This window comes from Perognathus longimembris, chromosome 9, assembly GCF_023159225.1.
Source record: "Perognathus longimembris pacificus isolate PPM17 chromosome 9, ASM2315922v1, whole genome shotgun sequence".
Lineage (NCBI taxonomy): Eukaryota > Metazoa > Chordata > Mammalia > Rodentia > Heteromyidae > Perognathus > Perognathus longimembris.
Window position 1 is genome coordinate 27,955,624 of NC_063169.1, and position 19,404 is coordinate 27,975,027.

The 19,404-nt window shown below is 37.5% G+C and overlaps 1 protein-coding gene across 4 annotated transcripts in view; it reads right to left on the reverse strand.

Annotated features, from left to right (window-relative positions):
* Positions 1-19,404, reverse strand: part of Orc3 (origin recognition complex subunit 3) — a 45,514-nt gene continuing 26,110 nt past the window's right edge. For 3 of the 4 annotated variants that reach the window (XM_048353856.1, XM_048353855.1, XM_048353854.1), the window contains 9 exons: positions 18,972-19,088; positions 18,086-18,165; positions 11,567-11,700; positions 8,965-9,041; positions 7,680-7,780; positions 2,501-2,642; positions 1,719-1,835; positions 533-612; positions 1-306 (listed from right to left, as the gene is read on the reverse strand). In XM_048353856.1, coding sequence (XP_048209813.1) covers positions 201-306; positions 533-612; positions 1,719-1,835; positions 2,501-2,642; positions 7,680-7,780; positions 8,965-9,041; positions 11,567-11,700; positions 18,086-18,165; positions 18,972-19,088 — 954 coding nt within the window. In that variant the 3' untranslated portion in view covers positions 1-200. Of the gene's footprint in view, positions 314-532; positions 613-1,718; positions 1,836-2,500; positions 2,643-7,679; positions 7,781-8,964; positions 9,042-11,566; positions 11,701-18,085; positions 18,166-18,971; positions 19,089-19,404 lie in introns of all 4 variants that reach the window. The other variant, XM_048353857.1, reaches the window with a different exon arrangement.

Consider the following 19,404-nt stretch of genomic DNA (forward strand, 5'->3'; position numbering starts at 1 on the left):
GTTTTAGTCATACTATAAGTTTGCTATTTTATTTCCTGTATTCTAAAGTATACCATAGATGTTGTAATATCCACCTGTTTGGGGTTAGCAGTGTACTTTCTGGTGATCACACGTCTCACCTCACCAGGAGTCCTTTGGTGGATTGCATGAATGGTCTCCTTTTGCTCTTGAGTCAAATGTGATACTTGGATCACCATTCCTTAGCAGCCGCCCCACGTTAGCCTTGCCACATGGTCAGTCTTCTGTTTTGTAGGTCTAATGAAGCCTAAATGTTCTAGTTCAGAAACAGCTCTAATAAACCTAGCACTGAAGACTTTAGGTAAGGAAACTGACCATGTTACATTTTTGAAAAAGAGGTTAAAATTTCAATGTTAAAACTTTACTTTTGTTTTTCCTTTTTCAGTTCTGGGAACTGAACCTATGATATTGCACTTGTAAGTGCTTGATATTGAGATACCCCCACCCCCACCCCCCCGCAAACTTCTAATACTCTGAACTTGAACACTATAGACCTGATTTTTAAAAAGGATACTGGATAATTTCATTCTTTTCTTCTGAGGTGGTAGCATTCCCATCCATTTGGTCAGCAGCTGTCACGACTGTTGCAAAAGCCTTTTGAGTACACAAGACAGAGGAAAACAAACTCTACAGTCTCCAACCATCTTTTACTATATCTCTCTGATGTTTTCATAATTAAAGTTATATTTAATACTGCTGGTAGCTGGCAGATTTTTTTCATTATATGAAACGTCACATCCTTAAAACTGACAATCAGTTCAAAGCGAGTTATTCATTAAAAGATAACATAAGAGCTCCTGAATAAACTTGTTTCAGAAAACCATGAAGTATTCAGAGAAGAAACAAAGCAAATCCAAATCAAAAGTCCAAGAAAACCCTTTATCTTCTACCTTCTATCTCCCTTAACCCAAGAAATTGGCCTATTTTTCTTAGAAGCAGGTAACTGGGAATATTTTTTAATGGTGATTAGACAAGACTTTCTGCAGAGCTCAGATCTGTGGAATACTATTCTCTGTGTGTGTGTGTGTGTGTGTGTGTGTGCGCGCGCGCGTGCGCCAGTCCTAGGACTTGAACTCAGGGCTCAAGCACTGTCCCTGGCTTCCTTCTGCTCAAGGCTAGCACTCTACCACTTGAGCCACAGTGCCATTTCCAGCTTTTTCTGTTTATGTAGTGCTCAGGAATTGAACCCAGGGCTTCGTGCATGCTAGGCAAGCACTCTACAGCTAAGCCATATAAATTCCCAGCCTCTGTAATATACTATTCTGAGGAGGAAAAAATACTTTTAAGAACAATGACAGTTGTCCATTGCAGTCAAGCTTACTCCTTGCACTTCTTGACTGCTAATCTTGTGTAGTCATTTCAATATTTTTCTTTTATGCAAGAAAGGAAATGCTAGCTAATAATATATTTATTCATGGAATAGCACAGAACAAACATAAATTGTATAGCTTTCCTTAATGCTATAACATCAGATCACATGTTTATTTTGACCTGGCCTGAACACAGAATTGGCTTGTTTGAGGAATGTAGTATCAGAGAGCAGACTGGGAGTGAGGATTGCTGAGCTTCTGAAGAATGAGGCAGTATATGCTTTCCAAATAAGACATTAAATGACAAATTCAAAAATATGAAAATATTCTAGGAAAGTTGACATGAGTAGTTAGCCAAATCCAGAGTCTGCTCTTTCCTTCCTGACCTACCTCTGACCAGTCCACGAGGTTGATTAGCCTGCTACACTCCAGGTGCAGTTTGTATGCTATGCAGATATCAGGGGCGATATTTGGAATGCAGCCTTCTTCACTCTTCAGGGCTTCATTCTAAAAAAAATGGTAAGCTAAAGTGACGATTAAGAAAAATAAGGCATTAGTTAACCCTTCCTAATTTCTCTACTAAACCAGAAATCTGGTTTAAAGCTCTTAGTTCATAATCTCTCTAGCTCCTAGTCACTAGAAAAATATTCCCAGGGCAGAAAACAAGCATATTTTTCATTTTAATCATAAATTATTTTCTGAAGTCAATACACTTCTAGTTGCAATACCAAATTACTCTAAGTACTTAACTAAATGAGTTGGTAACTTGCAACTGTTTCCAAATTATAAATGTGACTATAATTTATTAAATAATAATGTCTTCTGGAGACATTTCCTTTTTTCACAAGATCAAGTAGCATGATTTCCTCAGTCCTATCACAAGATCAAGTAGCATTATATCTTCAGTCCTGTGCCTAGGATCTGGTTGCATCATAGGAAAGGCAAACAGTTCATGTATGGTCAAAAGTATGCAGCCTCACCACTGATGATTGTTGGTTTTCACTGAGTTAGCAAATCCCTCTAAATTCAAAGAGGTCTTTAAAAATATGAAAGATGCACACCCCCTGATCTGCCAGCTTTTTGTTCATTAAACCAGAACTGCAAACAGGAATATTTTGTGATAATAAAGCCAAAGGAGTGAGCTTCAGTTTGAGAACCAAATCCCTTCTTACCTTTAGATAGTAGTAGGGGTTGTTGAGTGCTGTGTGGAGGGCGATTCTGGGAGCGGCATTCAGGTGCTCCCTAAGGGTGTGGGCTGCGCTGAAGTACAGCACCTCATGGAGAGGCTGGGTCTCAGGAGGCAGAAGATATTCCCTGAAATATCCAGTTAGCAGCTTTTAGACACACACAAACATACATCTCTTTCAGTGTAAGTTTTATCAACTGAACAATTTACTGAAAAAGCAAAACCAACAAGAGGAAAATGAAACAAAACTCAACTATTAGGGGGCTGGGAATGTGGCCTAGTGGTAGAGTGCTTGCCTAGCATGCATGAAGCCCTGGGTTCAATTCCTCAGCACCATACATACAGAAAAAGCCCGAAGTGGTGCTCCGGCTCAAGTGTAGAGTGCTAGCCTTGAGCAAAAAGAAGCCAGAGACATTGAGTTCAAGCCCCATGACTGGCAAAAAAAAAAAAAAAAAAAACCCAAACCAAAACAAAACAAAAAAACCAAACCTCAACTATTAGATCCAGTATGATTTCATTCAGAATTATATCTCATCTATATATTTTCAATAATGTCTTTTGTGTGTGTGTGTGCCAGGACAATAGCACTATTCCCAAGCTGCTTTTGCTCAAGCTTGTGCTCTATCACTTGGGCCACAGCTCCAATTTTAGCTTTTTGAGTTTATTGGAGATGAAAGACTCATCAATTTTCCTGCCTGGGCTAGCTCTGAACCATAATCCTCAGATCTCAGCTTCTTGGGTAGGTAGGATTACAAGAGTGAGCAGATGGTGACCACATTCCTCAATATTCTTTACAAAAGTTATGCTCTGAATCTTTAAAGTAGGACTTAAAGTATGAATAAATAATTTTTAGCAGAATTGATGTTTTGAACTCAGGGACATATGCATACTAGGTACTTTCTACTACTTCAACAACTCCCAACTCATTTTTGCTTTAGTTATTTTTAGATAGGGTCTACAAGGCTGGTCTTGGATCATGAATGCCTCCTACACAGCTTGGCTTCTTTGTTGAAGATGGGGGGAGGGGGGTTAATCTCACTAACTTTGCTCAGGTTGGCTCCAAACTTCAATTCTACCTTTTTTTTTTGCCTCTTGAAGCTCAGATTAAAGTGTCAGCTACCGCACCTGGCCTTAATGCACTTGACCTTAATATTTTTCTTTCATTTGCATTTATCTTATGCTGTTTATTTATGTGCTGAAAGTTTTTTTATTTCTTCTATTTCTTCTGGAATATCTTTTTCCTCTGTGCTATTTCTTCTTCTGGTTTGGGAACAATTTTGCTCCCTTTCAGTAACGATCAACTCAGTGTGGCAGGGGAAGTTTATATACAGGTCAGTCTGACCATGGACTCTCTAAGTACCCTGGTCCTGCTTGCTTGCTCAATGGATTTACTTGATGACCAGAGAATCTACATCTAAATTTTCAGTTCAAGTTTACTCTATGAACTTTTAAACATGTGCAGAAGAAATGCAGTACTTTTGGGGACAATGTGTTCAGGCAGTTAGGCTGGAACATACCTGCCAAATCCAGCATTTTTTTTTTTTTTTTTTGCCAGTCGTGGGCTTTGGACTCAGGGCCTGAGCACTGTCCCTGGCTTCTTTTTGCTCAAGGCTAGCACTCTGCCACTTGAACCACAGCGCCACTTCTGGCCATTTTCTGTATATGTGGTATGGGGGAATTGAACCCAGGGCTTCATGTATATGAGGCAAGCACTCTTGCCACTAGGCCATATCCCCAGCCCCAAATCCAGCATTTGTAACTTTTTCAAAGTATCTTTTGGATACTTGGTAGCAGTTCAGATATGCATACCCTCTTCCCATGCTCTTCAAGGAAACCCAACAATCTGAACTGCATGGCTTGTGTGATTTTGTGAAGTTTCCTGGATCAAATCACTTTCACAAATCACACCAGGCAGCTTACAGAAAGAGGAACCTTAATGAATTTCTTAGAAAACTGAGATAAGCACATGCTCCATATTTCCAACCATAGCAAACATTTACTCTTTCTTGATAGTATTAAACACAAGGCTTAGACCTAAAATTGAGAGTTTAGGAGATTCTTTTTGAATCAGAGAATAATGATTTAGTTGCTATGTTTCATTCAATGAGTGTGATACCTCAGGAGTTTTTTATAAACCAGAATTATTGACTTTAGGAAGCAACGAAGACTAAATTTCAGTTTCACAGTATGGAAAAAACTGTTAGGCAATAATGATTTAATTATTAAAAATCTTGGCACGGCTGGGCTCTGGTGGCTCATGCCTGTAGTTCTACCTACTCAAGAGGCTGAGATCTGAGGCTTGCCAGTGATACTTCTATCTCCAGTTAAACACACACACACAAAAAAGCAGGAAGTAGAGCTGTGGCTCTAGTGGTAGAATGCTAACCTTGAGCACAAAAGCTCAGGGTTAATGCCCAGGTCCCAACTTCAAGCCCCCAAACCAGTGCACACACACGTGCACACATACACACACAATTCCTAGCATAACATAGAATTTGTATTTTTCACTTATGGACTAAGTGGAAAACCTATTTCAATAAACTCTAAACTTAAAAAGAAAACATCACAAAGTCACTTTGGACCTGTAATGAACTTACTAGCTGGTCTGTCCCACAGCAACAACATCACCATTAGGTAGCCTGCAAGGCAGCAAACTATACCAGCTTTAGCACCCACAATCGAAGGCTGGTAATAGGTTACCAACTAGACTCAAGTAGTTAACTCACATGCCTGCCTAAAGATTCCTGGGATTTAATCTAGCTCTGAGTCTGAAGTGTGTTAGCCAGACCAGACTATAGTTCCTCAGTGTAGGGAGAACAAAGAGCTACCTCAGCTTTCCCACCAGACATTTCCCCTTCAAGAGTCCTGACTTTCTCATCTCCTGGAGAGGAGACTACTTCCTATGAAAGTTCACTTATGCCCACTCTAGTCTGAGCTAGTCAGTGGCTTGAAGATGAGAGGAGAGGAAAGGTATTAAAATGCACACCACTCATCCTCTCCCTCCTCCTATCTCAAGCACTCCTCACCCCTTGATTCATTCTAATTCCAAACACTGCTCCTTCTCCAGAGCCCACTGGAGCAAAACCCATCTATAGTGTGGTTTTGATTTGACCTTCACCAAGGGAACATTCTGCTTTGTCTCAATTACTTAGCACTGGGCTAATTAAGTTGCTACTTCAGGAAGTGGTTTTTGTGATGGTGGTGGCATCCTAGATGCCACAGAATGCCTAATTTGTAACTTCTGTCCCTAAATTTTCCTAATCCTAAACTTTCCTACATCGCTGGTAAGCCAACTTAACTTCATGCAGTTACTCCCCAGGGGTTACTGTGGCTGTTATTAAAAGCCCTGGTGCAGCACTGTGCACTTGAGGGCCTGGGCTCAATCCTCAGTAGTGGAGGACAGGGGGACAGTGGGTGAGGCGTTATTGAAATCTTCATATGCAATGGAAGAATGGAAATCTCCCAAAGCACCAAAGCACTCGTCAGTTATAGAAACAAACTACTGCTTCATATTTGTTCTCCTACCCTTTAAAAAATTGTCTTTACATTTAATGTTTGGAAGTCAGGAAAACTGCTATAGTTTTTTTCTATCTCCAGAAAAGTCTCTGAGGCAAAACATCTGCCTTATTTTGTTCCCACTGGACTACATTAGTGGAACAAATACAGGCTCAGTGCTGGGCCTTTAGGGTCAGGGGAAAGATACAGGAATTTTTGACAAATGTCAGAGAAGACTTAAGACTGTGTGACACTGGCTGTGGTACCTCTTTCTAGGTTTTAGATGACACAAATCCTGTGTCCCTTTTAAGCTTATTTTCTTTTACCCCATTAGCTTTTTCTTTTTTTTTTTCACTTTTGTCTTTTAGTTTTAATATGCTACAATCCTAAATGCTTGCCTCAGGAAAGACAATCTCGGTAAAGACAGTAAGTTTGAGAATCCGAGATCTGTAATTTCACATTTTAATCATGCTCAGCATTATTCAGGAACTGTTCAGAAGCCAGCCATTAGGATAAAGATCATGAAAGGGGAAGAGTTGGTACAGCTTCATAGCATACAGTTTGGAATGTGTAAGACCATAGAAGGCTGACACTTAGGTAATTCTGTTAAATAATATAGCAAAATAATTTATAGTGACTGCAACATTTATAACTTGTCAAGCCTCAATGGGCAAGGTTAGTCTATCAGTTCTAAAAAATAATTCTTAATAGTTCAGTTCAATATTGAAAACATTACTTCATTATGACACATTTCTCTTTTAACTTTCTTCTTGTCAGACTTTTGATCATCTTGCCGTTTTTCTGGCATTAATATTTTTTTCAGTAACTAGGAATGACTCTGCCCTCACGTTGTCCTAGAAAACAGAAACTTTCACTTTGAGGAAGGATATATGTCATTTGCCAAATTTTATTGTCCTCAATAACTAAGCTGTTATTTTTTTTCCAGTACTTTGTTCCACCCAGTGCCTTGCATGCTGTTGGGTTTCAACTGCCACTAAAAACAAACAAACAAACAAACAAATAAGAAACAGAATAAGATGTGTTCCTACTTTTTTTTGTATACTTCTTTTTGTTTGTAGCATAGCCCAAGTTTCAAAAAGGTAGCTTTGGATGGGTCATTTTACTGTTACATAAAGCAATCTATAATTAAGAATGATCTAGATCCCAAAAATCCAGGACAGGCTGGGTGATGTCTACATTTACTGAGGAGATGGCTCAACAATGGCTCTCATGCTGATAATGAGTTGTTCTGGTGTTCTTTAGAACTTCTTTTTTCAGGACAAAATGGAACAGCATGGCTAGACTGCTCAGTGTGTTTTCTGGGCATAACCCAGATTCAGTATTTACTTCTAGCAAAGACAGAACAATGACAAAGTGAGACACAAGCACTCTATCTAACAAAGTAAACAGGAAAAAAAATGCTTTCTAACTCACTGTCTCTTCCTACATGGCTATATAGATTAAGTTTAAACTTGCATTTTCTTTAAGCTGGCAGTAGAAGAGTGAACTTGACTATTTGATTAGATACTTTAATAAGAACAGAAAAGGAAAACAACCTGATAATTCTAAGTTGAATGGAGGAATACAAAAGATTAGGAAAAACATATCTTTTATTATTCAAACATTATTTGCAGGATCAGGACAATTGCTAACACAAGCCACAGACTCACCTCACCAGACAGTCAATGAAGTTCACAACTTTTTCTCTGAGTATTTCAAACTTGCTTTGCTTCTTACTTGTTCTTCTCAACTCTCTCATTTCCAGTAAGGACTATGGGGGAAAAGAATATAGCTTTTCTGGTGCTTCTAAGATGGAAAAAGTTCCCGAGGGAGCTATTACTAGGTAGAGGCAAGAAAGAATGTACTAAGAGTTAAGTAAAATGTATGTGGGCTTTTTTGTTTTTTTTTTTTGTTGTTGTTGTTTTATGTCTTTTTAATGTGTATGGAAAGATTCTGAGATGTTTTGCTTTAAGCAAATGAATTTTCAGGGCGAAAGGAAAAGTGAAGTTCACTTCACTGGCCAGTTATATAGTAAAGAAATCAGTACTCAGAATCCATTTGTTCATTTAAGAAAAGGAATGAAACTGAATAAGAAAAAGCAGGAGAAAGTAGAAGAGATAGTGGAAGGGGTGAAACATGAAAAGAAAAGAGAAGGGACCATCAATAACCTTTGGGAAGTAACTGAAAAGTTTTCATGTGTTTTGTTTTACTCAGGAATGAAGTATTATATCTATATAACTTGGCATTATAGTACCAGAATCAACAATGTTCTTCACTTGATAATCAAGACCTTGAAGGTAGAACTGTAAAGTAACATACTAGATATACTATGGCTCCATTTCTATTGTTGTTGGGGTTTTTTTTTTTTCGTTTTTTTTTGCAAGTCCTGGGGCCTGAACTCAGGGCCTGAGCACTATCCCTGGCCACACCACCACCTCTGGCCTTTTCTATATATGTGGTACTGAGAAATCAAACCCAAAGCTTCACGTATACAAGGCAAGCACTCTACCACTAGGCCATATTCTCAATCCCTCCATTTCTACTCTTTACTATAAATGTGCAGTTAAAAAAAAAAAAAAATCAAGAGAAGTATCTAAGATGAGTGAGTTCCTCCTATGAGCCTCTTCAAATTTGTCCTACCAGAAAAACAAATACTTGGGTTAACAATCTGGTTGGGGTGTTTTGCAACTATGTTTGTTCCCATTTTCCCAATTTTTTTTTATTCTGAACATACAAAAATAGTTTCCACCTGTCTATCTAAGACACACAGGCTCTGTGCATGCAAAGCTGAGAAGGGCAGTAGGATAAACAGGATATTGAATTTGAAAGTGTGTTACAAAATTTGTATTGTTCTGGGTTATGGCTTGAAAACAAAAACATTTTGGCATAGCTAAACTAGAGCACAAACTGAAAAAAAGGAGTATCCTATGATGTTGGAAGGAAATGAGGACTGACCTTCTGAAGATGATAGAGGTCTGTCTTCTGAAGCCCCTTTGACTGTGACCCAGAAGCGTCTTCTTCCTCTTTGGCTTCTGTTTTCAATATATAACCAATAGGCAACCATTAGGATATATTCAAGTCAAGAGAACAAACATTGTACAAATCCAAATGAAGTAAAATGTGGCAAGGATCAAGATGTCATCAGGTAAATAATTTGTTCAATACAGGTCAATTATTATTACATAATTTATGGTGCTGCAAGTTCTTCAAAAATCGTCTACTGGATTTTAAGTGTATCATAATGAAAAAAAATCCCCTCAAATCAACAACAAAAACCATCAAATATTAGTGTTGTTATAGCTTCTTTTAAAAAATCCTACAAATGTAAAACTTTCTTTACATACAGATTGTAAACAATACAATCCCTGAGAAACTTTGCCTCTACCTTCTAAGTAATTATTTCTGACACAACAATACCTATTAGGAAGTAGGTAATGTATGAAAGTTGTGAAGTAATCCACTAAAACATAGTACAGCATGGATCCTTAGTAAAAGGAAGAGAAACCGTCACTGGTAAAATGTAGCGCTGCTCTTTTGGAGAACAGAGGCACTGATGCCCCCCGGAAGTGCAGGGTATATCTTGGGACCTGAAACTCACAAAGTTTGGCCCAAATCTAAAACAGAAGGTAAAGCTAGAGAATATATATCATTCTCAAAGAACAAATTTCTCTGTGGTTGTAATTTCTGTATCAAAAAAGGGGATAAAGGTCAATAAACCTACTAAATTCTTTATTCCATTTCACTAACGTAGCCAATCCTTAAAAAATAATTCTGAGATTCTGTCTTACTTAACCATCCTCACTTTGCAGTATAAAATTAAGACTAGAGAACGAGAGACTACAAATAGTTTTATATTTCTACTTTTCCAATGTTGGAAGGGTAAATTACACTTATTAATACACTTGTATTTTGAAATTTAAGAAATACAGACATTCTCCAAGACAGTTTTTGCTTTGTCATATTCTTTTTTCTTTGTGCTGTGAAACACTTTAATCTTCAATGTTCCCATTTAAAAATATGTATTTCTTTATTTAGTGCTAGCACACCACAGAATTTGATCACTAGCACATTAGCTGAACTCTGAATAAAATTATGGCAATTTGTTTTCATAGCAATCATTAGAGATTTTTGAGTCTAATTTTGTAAAATAATCAAATTTACCAAATTTATCATTTTTCTTCTAAGCCTTTTACATTATTTAAGTCCAAAAAGGTAACCCTCACTGGTTCAGGAACCAGTAAGTGGTCTGGTAGCTAAAGGGGGCAGCTGCAGACTGGACACTACAGTGGCTAGTGGTGATGATTAAAGCAAGTTCCTTTCTCTTTTTGGACTTTAGTTTCTGGTTGAAGCCAGGTAAATTATACCAGCTTTCAGCCCTGTAATATTTTTTTGGCTTGGAAAAATGTTTTTGATTTTTTTCTTTTCTCCTGAGAAATACTGTTCTACTGTGGTGGCAAAAGAACAATCCACATATAAGCTGGAGATGACCTAGTGGATAACTTTCTATTCTGTGTATCCATGCCATTCTACTCAGGCAGAAAGTTGGCACTTCTCAAGTTTCCTCCACTGGAGTGACAGAGAAACACGAAGTGACTTCTGCAAAAGCAGTTTCCAATTCCTAAAGATTTCTTTTCTTTTTTTTTTTTTAACAAAGGAACACTTGGTAAAAATAGAAAAATAGATATTCCAGTAAGATATTTTCACCATAATGTCCAATTCTATCTGGTTACATACCAAGCGGTCCCCTTTTCTCAAATGTCATTAAAACTTTCCCTGAACAAGAGAAAAGTACACATTTTTAAAAGAAAACTAAACATCATGATTTGGTGCCAGAAACACTGAGGAGTGCCAGGTAGGTTGCCTTAGTTCTTTCAGGTCTGAAAGATTCATGTTTTCATGAATCTGATTAAACCAAGTTTCATGCAGTTTGATAATCAGCATACCAATGAGCCTCCTTGCTGTGAAAGCAGTTCATAGATATTAATTTTTCAGGCTTATGAATGATTTATGTAGTCTTCTGAAATCTATATAAACAACTTGATGAAATACTTCATATTCTTAAATGAGTCCTTAAATATAATAACCTGCTACTCTCTCTTTTCTCTTCTGTTGCCTTTTGCTTAGATAAATCTAAAGAAGTTTTCTGCCCATCTAATACTTGGTGCTAGTCCTAGGGTTGAACTAAGGGCCTGAGTGGTGTCCCTAAGCACTTTTCCTCCAAGCTAGCATTCTACCACTTGAACCACAACTCTACTTTTGGCTTTTTGGTGGTTAATTGGAGATAAGAGCTCATGAACTTTCTTGCCAGGGCTGGCTCTGAATCCCAATCCTCAGATCTCAGATTCTTGAGTAGGGAAAGTTATAGGCATGAGCCACTGGTATCTGGCTATGATACTCTATTGTTAAAATCACATCTAGAATAGAAGTATGCTGACTGACCACTGGTGACTGCTAAGGTGTGAAAATCTGAGGCTTAGTATACTGACTGACCATGAACTGTATTTTGGTTAACTGACTGTCATTGACAGTAGGAAATGGTAGGATGTTTTATCTTTACCATCAAGGTTCTGAAACTCAGCCAGGAACTCTTCTATTTTCTTTGCTGTACTGCCAAGCTGTGTTTCAGAAGAGGAATTAAAAACCTTGAAACATTTCTTTAGTATGGTCATCAGTTCATCCTTTGCCAACATTCTGGAAAAGAGTGACAGATATAAAAGAAAGGCAAAATCAATACATTTAAAGTATTTCCTACTAATTAGATATTTCTGATCAGAGGAGATGATATAAATTCCTCATTAGTAGTTTCCACTTTCCTTTGAAGAGATTTTCAATGTATGTGATAGTAAGAGGTATATCTTGGAAGAGCTCTCAACATAAAGCTTCAGCTTAGAAAATATACAAAGATGTGGGCTCACAGCCTAGCTGTGAATTTACAATGCAAAACAAGTTTACTACCTATCTCTGATCCTTGGTTTTCTTATCTGTAAAATGGGAGAAATAACTCATATACTAGAGAGGTTAGATGAAGGTTTAAAAATCAAATAAAAGAAGACGGTATGACATGCTAAATGAATGCTGGTTTAAAAGTACCAAAAACAAAAGTAACACAATCATTTTTCTAGGTATTACCATTTGAACTATGCTTTAAATTTCCTAAGGGTTTTGTAAACAGTACTCAGTAAATCTACTGATCTTTTAACACAGTAGGCAATTCTGCTTGCTACAATATACAGGCAGAGTGATTAATTCTTTCAAGGTCACAGAGGTAAATAAGTACCTTACATGAAAACTAGTTTGGATGAAGTGCAAAAGGCTAATTGTAATCAGTTTAAGAGAATGGGAGAGAGAAAAAGAATATTTTCCAATTTTGGTTCATTCCAAGTAACATTGTGCTTTAAAAGAAATTAAGTTTAATGATAAGAGCAAAAGGTGTTCACACTAGTGCCACAGAAGAACACTAAAGGGCATTTAACTTGATTGAGAAATGACTATATCACTATCAAGTAGATGGCTCAAAAAAGAACTATGACAATGTATTAAAAGGTTTTTGTACTTTCTATCAAGCCCCCTTACCCCCAACCAACAACAAAACCTACTTTCTTGTAAAACAGAAACATATGATCATCACTAAAAGCAATCATCTTGCAGGACAAAGACATGTTCTGCTTCTTCAGGCAGAGGGCCAATAATTTCTGATTAGCACTAATTATATAAAAGTCAGATTAAGAGGAACAGAAAAAATTGGACTAATGCAAAGGACTTTTGACCAAATCCTCATGCTCCAGACAGGCAACTACAAAGCAGCTTTGAAAAATATTTAAAACCCAAGATTACAGATGTATTTATGTTAACAAGACCAGAAATTAAGAAAACAAAATGTCACTAAAACAATTTATTCAGAGATGATCTTCTTAAAAGACTAGTACAACAAAGCAATATATATATAATATATATTATATATATATGATTGTAACAATGAAATGAAAACCAAAGAATGTGTAGCTTCCTTTAAGCCTTGATTTCTCATATTAGATGCCACCTGACAACCTCACAAATGGAGGTTAGCTGTGAAAACTGGTGGTACCTTAGTATTCAAGAGCTCACCCACTATAGCTTTTACTACTCTATTGTAACTACTGATCTACTGATCTGCCTGAATTTCTCACTCAATCACAATTTATGTTGATAAAAATCAGAAATATCTTTGTCATCAGATCATTAGCTCAAATGAAGCACTGAAGAAAACATTTTTTGATGAAGAAAGTAGCAGTCATACAATAATAAACAATTACATGACATCCAGCCTCAGTGAAGAAAAGATGCTAAAATGAATGGGTCTTAAACTGATTTACTGAAGAGACAATCTGGATGTTGGCACTCTGTGGGGATCAAGTGGTAGAGTGCAAAAAGAAGCCCAAGGACAGTGCCCAGAGCCTGAGTTGAAGCCATAGGACTGGCAAAAACAAAACAAAACAACAAAAAAACCCAACAACTTTATCATGTAAGGGCTGGGGGCACTGGCTTATGCCTGTAATCCCAACTACTTAGGGAGTGGAAATCAGGATAAATGTGGTTTAAGGACAATGTTAGCAAAAAGTTAAGTAATAAGACTATCTCAAAATATAAGGTGGTAGGTGGTTCACATCTATAATCCTAGCTGTGCCAGAAGTGTAGGTAGAAGGACCATGGTCCAAGGGTAGCACCAGGCAAAAAACAAGATGTTACTCAAAATAACTAAATCAATAAAGGGCGGGCAATGTGGCTCAAGTAGAAGAATGCCTGCCTGGTAAGGAAAACAAACAAAAACCCTTATTATTTATGCAAGGCTCTATAAATTTTAGAAAGATTAAAAAGAAAGATTCTTGGGACTGGGGATATGGCCTAGTGGCAAGAGTGCCTGCGTCATATACATGAGGCCCTGGGTTCAATTCCCCAGCACCACATATACACAAAACGGCCAGAAGTGGCACTGTGGCTCAAGTGGCAGAGTGCTAGCCTTGAGCAAAAAGAAGCCAGGGACAGTGCTCAGGCCCTGAGTCCAAGCCACAGGACTGGCAAAAAAAAAAAAAAAAAAAAAAGATTCTTGGCATATGTTTAATTCTTACACAAGTATTCTAGTAATAACATTTTCCTCTTTGAAGTCTTTCACAGCTGAAAAGGAAAAATAGTGTATTTACCTAGCTCCCTGTTGTGTTACCATTGTTTCTTTATTACCATTTATTCCCAAGTGATTTTTATCTTAAATATTTCCTCATATAACAATTCAGGATTGATGAACAATGACCTACTTCATATCTTATACAAACATGTACCCTTCACACAGTAAGAACCAAGTAAGGAATGGTCCTAGAAGACTTGAACAATCACTATACTATGACACCTATCACAATTCACACTTGCATAATCCCCCCATATTAATGTACATTTTAAGAATAGTTAAGAAATTCTCTCCTGCGCATAAATTTCCCAAAATGGTTAAAAATTCCTTATAAATAGTTTTTTGTTGTTGTTTTGAGACAGGGTCTCCCTATGTTGTCCAGACTGGCCTCAAACTCCTGGTCTCAAGAGATCATTCATCTTAGCCTCCTGAGTAGCTGAGACTAAATATATGTGCCACTATGCCATGCCTGGCTCCCCATAAATACTTTTTAATGGACATTAAATAGTTCATCAAGTGGACACACAGCCATTTCAACATATCAGTTGCTAGAAATAATTTTTTTTCAAGACTTTACTTAGTTAATTTTTTTGTTGAAACAGGATCTCAGGCTGGCCTTGAACTTACTGTGTAGTCCAGGATGTCCTCAAACTCTTGATTCTCATGCCTCAGCCTCTTGAGTGCTGCTGGGATTACAGATGTATGCTACCACCTAGCAGTTTAATTTTTACCAAAAAAAAAAAAATCAAATGAAAATTTTATTAAGATTTTTTTAGTGCCAATAGAAAGGCTTGAACTCAAGACCTCAGAGTTGTCCCTTAGCTTTGCACTCAAGGCTGGCACTCTACCAACCACTTAAACCACAGCTCTACTTCTGGCTTTCTGGTGGTTAATTGGAAATAAGAATCTCATGGGCATTTTTTCCTGAGCTAATTTTGAATCTTGATTTCAAAATGTCAGGCTAAGTTGCTGGATTATAGGCATGAACCATTGGTATCTGGCTTCTTCAAGCTTTTTGTTTCTAATAGAATATTAGCATATTTTCTTTCCAAAGGAACATTCATCAATGGTTTTCATTGTATTTCTTTTCATGAGTTGACTTTAAGTTTGAAGATGGAATAAGGATGCCTGGTTTCTTAATCCAGACAATTCCTACTGAGAATACTTCAACTGAAAAGGGTCCCTGGCCTTTTGTCTACATGTAATGTGAGCAGTGGAGAAAAGACCCAGTGGAGTATGCAAGTTCAGCCTGTACCTGTCCTACCTAGGACGTCTGCTGTATCTCATTTGCAGTACTTCTAACATGCTGGTACTCTACCAGCTACATACATGAGCCATGACTCCAGCTCTAAAATTTCAGTTTTTATTTATTATTTGTTTTGCTCAGATCTCTCAACTCATATTTTAGATCTTGCAAAGGACAGACCCACACTGGCCTTTTGGTTCTATCCAGGCATGGTAGCACACGACTGTAAGCTAGCACTTCGGAGGCTGAAGCAGTAGATCTCAAGTTTGAGGTCAACCTAGGCTACAGGGCAAGAAAATAAAAATTAAAAAAGCAAAATAAAAAAAAAACAAGACAAACAAACCAAAACAAACCTCCCCCCCAAACCTTGATTTAATCCATAGCTGAGTGATTTCAGGTATGTCATATAATCCCTCATTCAGATAAGGAGGTGAAATCTGAGGATCTGGCCTCCTAAGTAGGTAGGATTAAAGTATGAGACACTTGGTGACTGGCTGGAATGAACCTTTGTTTTTCCTTTCTTTCTTCTTTCTCCTCCTCCTCTTTTTCTTTCCTCCCCCTCCTCCTCCCCCTCCTCCTTCTCCCCCCCCCCCCGCCCCCCTCCTCCTATTCCTTCTTCTTCTTCTGCCCATCCTGGGGCTTGAATTCAGGGCCTAGGTGACATTGCTGAATTTTTGTACTCGAGGCTAGCACTGTACTATTTGAGCCATGCAGCACCATTTTGGTTTTTTTGGTGATTAACTAGAGATAAGAGTCTCAAGGACTTTACTGCTTGGGATGGAATTGCACTGTGATCCTCAAATCTTTGATTCCTGAGTAGCTAGGATTACAGGCATAAACCTCCAGTGCCTACCAGGAATGTGCGTTCTTTCCCCCCCCCCCCCCCCCCCCAGTCCTGGGGCTTGGACTCAGGGCCTGGGCATTGTCCCTAGCTTCTTTTTGCTTAAGGCTAAAACTCTACCATTGAGCCACAGCGCCACTTCTGGCTTTTTCTGTTTATGTGGTGCTGAGGAATCAAAGCAAGGGTCATGCATGCTAGGCAAGCACTCTACCACTAAGCCATATTTCCAGCCCTAGAATGTACATTCTTGATCAGTGATTGTAACTCACAACTGACAAGCCATAGAGGTTCAGAAAGAAAGGAACAAGTTCCTCCTTGACAAATCTATGGATCTTGGAATAGCAACTAGAGAGAGAAGATAATCATTAATCATGAAATTAAAGCCAAAACCCTTGTAAGAATTAACTGGGTATTTAAGATTAGGTTGTTTACTTGAATAGAAAACAAGTTCCAGAAATATTATGGTTCAAGTTTATAAATACATACACACAGTTTATTAGGAAAATAATAAAATACAGCCTTTAGTGGCAATGGAGTTTCCTTGGGAATTTACCTTTCCAGATAACATCAAATTGATTTTCACCTTATTCTGTACCTCCTAGATCACTTACATTTGTATTATTAAGTTCTGGAGTCAAAGTGCTTTCAGTGTGAATTTGCCTCCTACTATGTCCATCTGTTCTTTTCTTGTGGGCCTAGAGGAAACTAAAGCTAAAAAAAAAAAAAAATTCTAGTTTCTAGGCTTTTTCATTGCATGTTTGTGTAAACACTTATGTAATACAGTGTGTGGAACTTAGCTCACATCTATTTTCTTTTTCTCTGCAGTGAAATGGTCATAATTTTGCTTCCCCCCCCCCCCAGTCCTGGGGCTTGAACTCAGGGCCTGAGCACTATCCCTGGCTTCTTTTTGCTTGAGGCTAGCAAAAAGACCACTTGAGCCACAGTGCCATGCCTGCCTTTTTCTACATATGTGGTGCTGAGGAATCGAACCCAGGGTTTTATGTATACAAGGACTCTTTACCACTAGGCCATATTCCCAGCCCCTGAAATGGTCATAATTTTTATGGTAGACTAAGAAGTCATCATATATAGCTGGGTGTAGCGGTGCTTTCCTATCTATAATCCTAGTACTTGGGAGATTGAGACAGGAGGATTGGGAGTTTGAGTTCAGCTTGGACTATATAAGTGAAACCCTGTCTCAAAAAAACCAAACTAAAATACAGCAATAAAACACAGAAAGTAAATCATACAAATGATTATAACTTCCTAAGGTGTATTTGCTAGGGATAAGTGCTCTTTGGTATCTGGTAACACTAAGATACCCATTTATGTATTAAATAAGTAACTTCTGAATTATCCAATGCTAATGTGCATAGAACCAACTTAGGTGAAAGAAAGCATGTAGATTGCTGTCTCACGTTGCTACTAATCAAGTCGAGAATACAACTCAAAGATAATTCATGTTTTTTGATATTCTCTGCCAATCAAATAGGTGCCAGTAGTGAGCAGTTTCTTGGCTATGATGTTAATTAAGATGATTAGAGTTACATTATCCATATTTACATTTTCCTCATATAGTGTCAATATTTAAACAACCACAGGTTTTTCTTAAAGACCATTAAGCCCCAAAACAAGGTAGAGCCATTAAAGAAATGGATGGCTGTTACCTTAAAAACACCATAAGCTACAAGCATAAATTCAAAATATATATACATCTTCTTAGACACAATATGGCTCCTTATGAATCTTTTTGGCAGGCAAAGTCTGGAGGAAGGTGTTATTTACAGGCAGGCTTAGAGCACACAAAAAAGGAAACAAAATGAAGAAGTACCTCAGCAACTGCAAGGCCGATCCATAGTCTTCTGAATCCCATATGTTCTTTTCTAAACATGCACAGTACAACTCTCTGATCTGTAAGTGAACAACACAAGAGCCAAAAATCACACACTAAGTTTATACACTACTATTCTGGCAAAATCCTATATGATCAACACACACACAAGAAAAAACATTGTTTTTAAATGACAACAGACTTGTTGGTATGTATAACAAGAGTGAGTATAAAAATTTAACTTACATAAAAGTAAAATGAAATTATATTGGGACTGGCTGATATTGTAAGTCATTTTGCAATAGGAAAACAATAAGGGAGAAAAAGAAAAAAAAAGGCTTGTCGAAGGTTCAATGGCAGAGATCACCACATAAACAATTCTTGAATTTGTTCTCCAAAACTCTTAAGAACCTGAGAATTAGAAATCCTTTCATTAACATCTGTTCTTCAGATGGCTCTTGAGTTTAGGGCAAAACACAAAGATCAGCTGAGTAGAGTTTTGCTAGGAGCAGAAAGTAATGTGTTTTATTTAACTCTTGGTACAATGCAAGGTTAACCATTAAGCATTGCCAAACATTCCATTTTCTAGTTCACTACAAGTGGACAACTGGTTCTCTGTAAATATAGGTGGAATAGAAGTGTTAAGCAAGGAAGGCTTACATGCTGTAGTATAAATACAATGCAGGGAGAAGAATTCCACTGGGATGCATGTGACTGTTCACAGAAGAAAAAAATCATGTTTCAACTACCAGTAATTTGTACAGCTGGAATGGACTGTGTTCTTATAAGAATTGGATCTATTTCAAGTTCTGATACCTGAAAGCTACAGGAACCAAAGTATAAAGAGCACTATTTTGTAGATTTCAAATGAGTAGACTTTATTTACCTGTCGACCCAGTGGATACTTGGGAAGAGAAGAGGTAAAATTATGAAGACATCTCAGAACCAGAAAGTAATTCAAATGGTAAACATGCAAATTTTCTAGTAATGATTGAGTTTCCACCTAAAAAATAATAGAAAACATTATTAATATTTGAGGCAAAGATTACTATTTGATAAAGATAGATACTCCTTTTATATGGATATACAATATCCACATACATATATATGCATACATCAAAACTGATAATCTAATCTCATAGTTCTAGCATCACCACAGTTTTAGTCATCCAAACTACAAGTGTGCAACAGAGTTCATTATCATACACCTGCTGGTAACAATCACCTGGGCCCATTGTCCTCTACCTCACTGGTAGATCATCATCAGAGAACACAGTACCAACCTTTAGTCTGCTTAAGATGGATGATTTCTGCAAGTA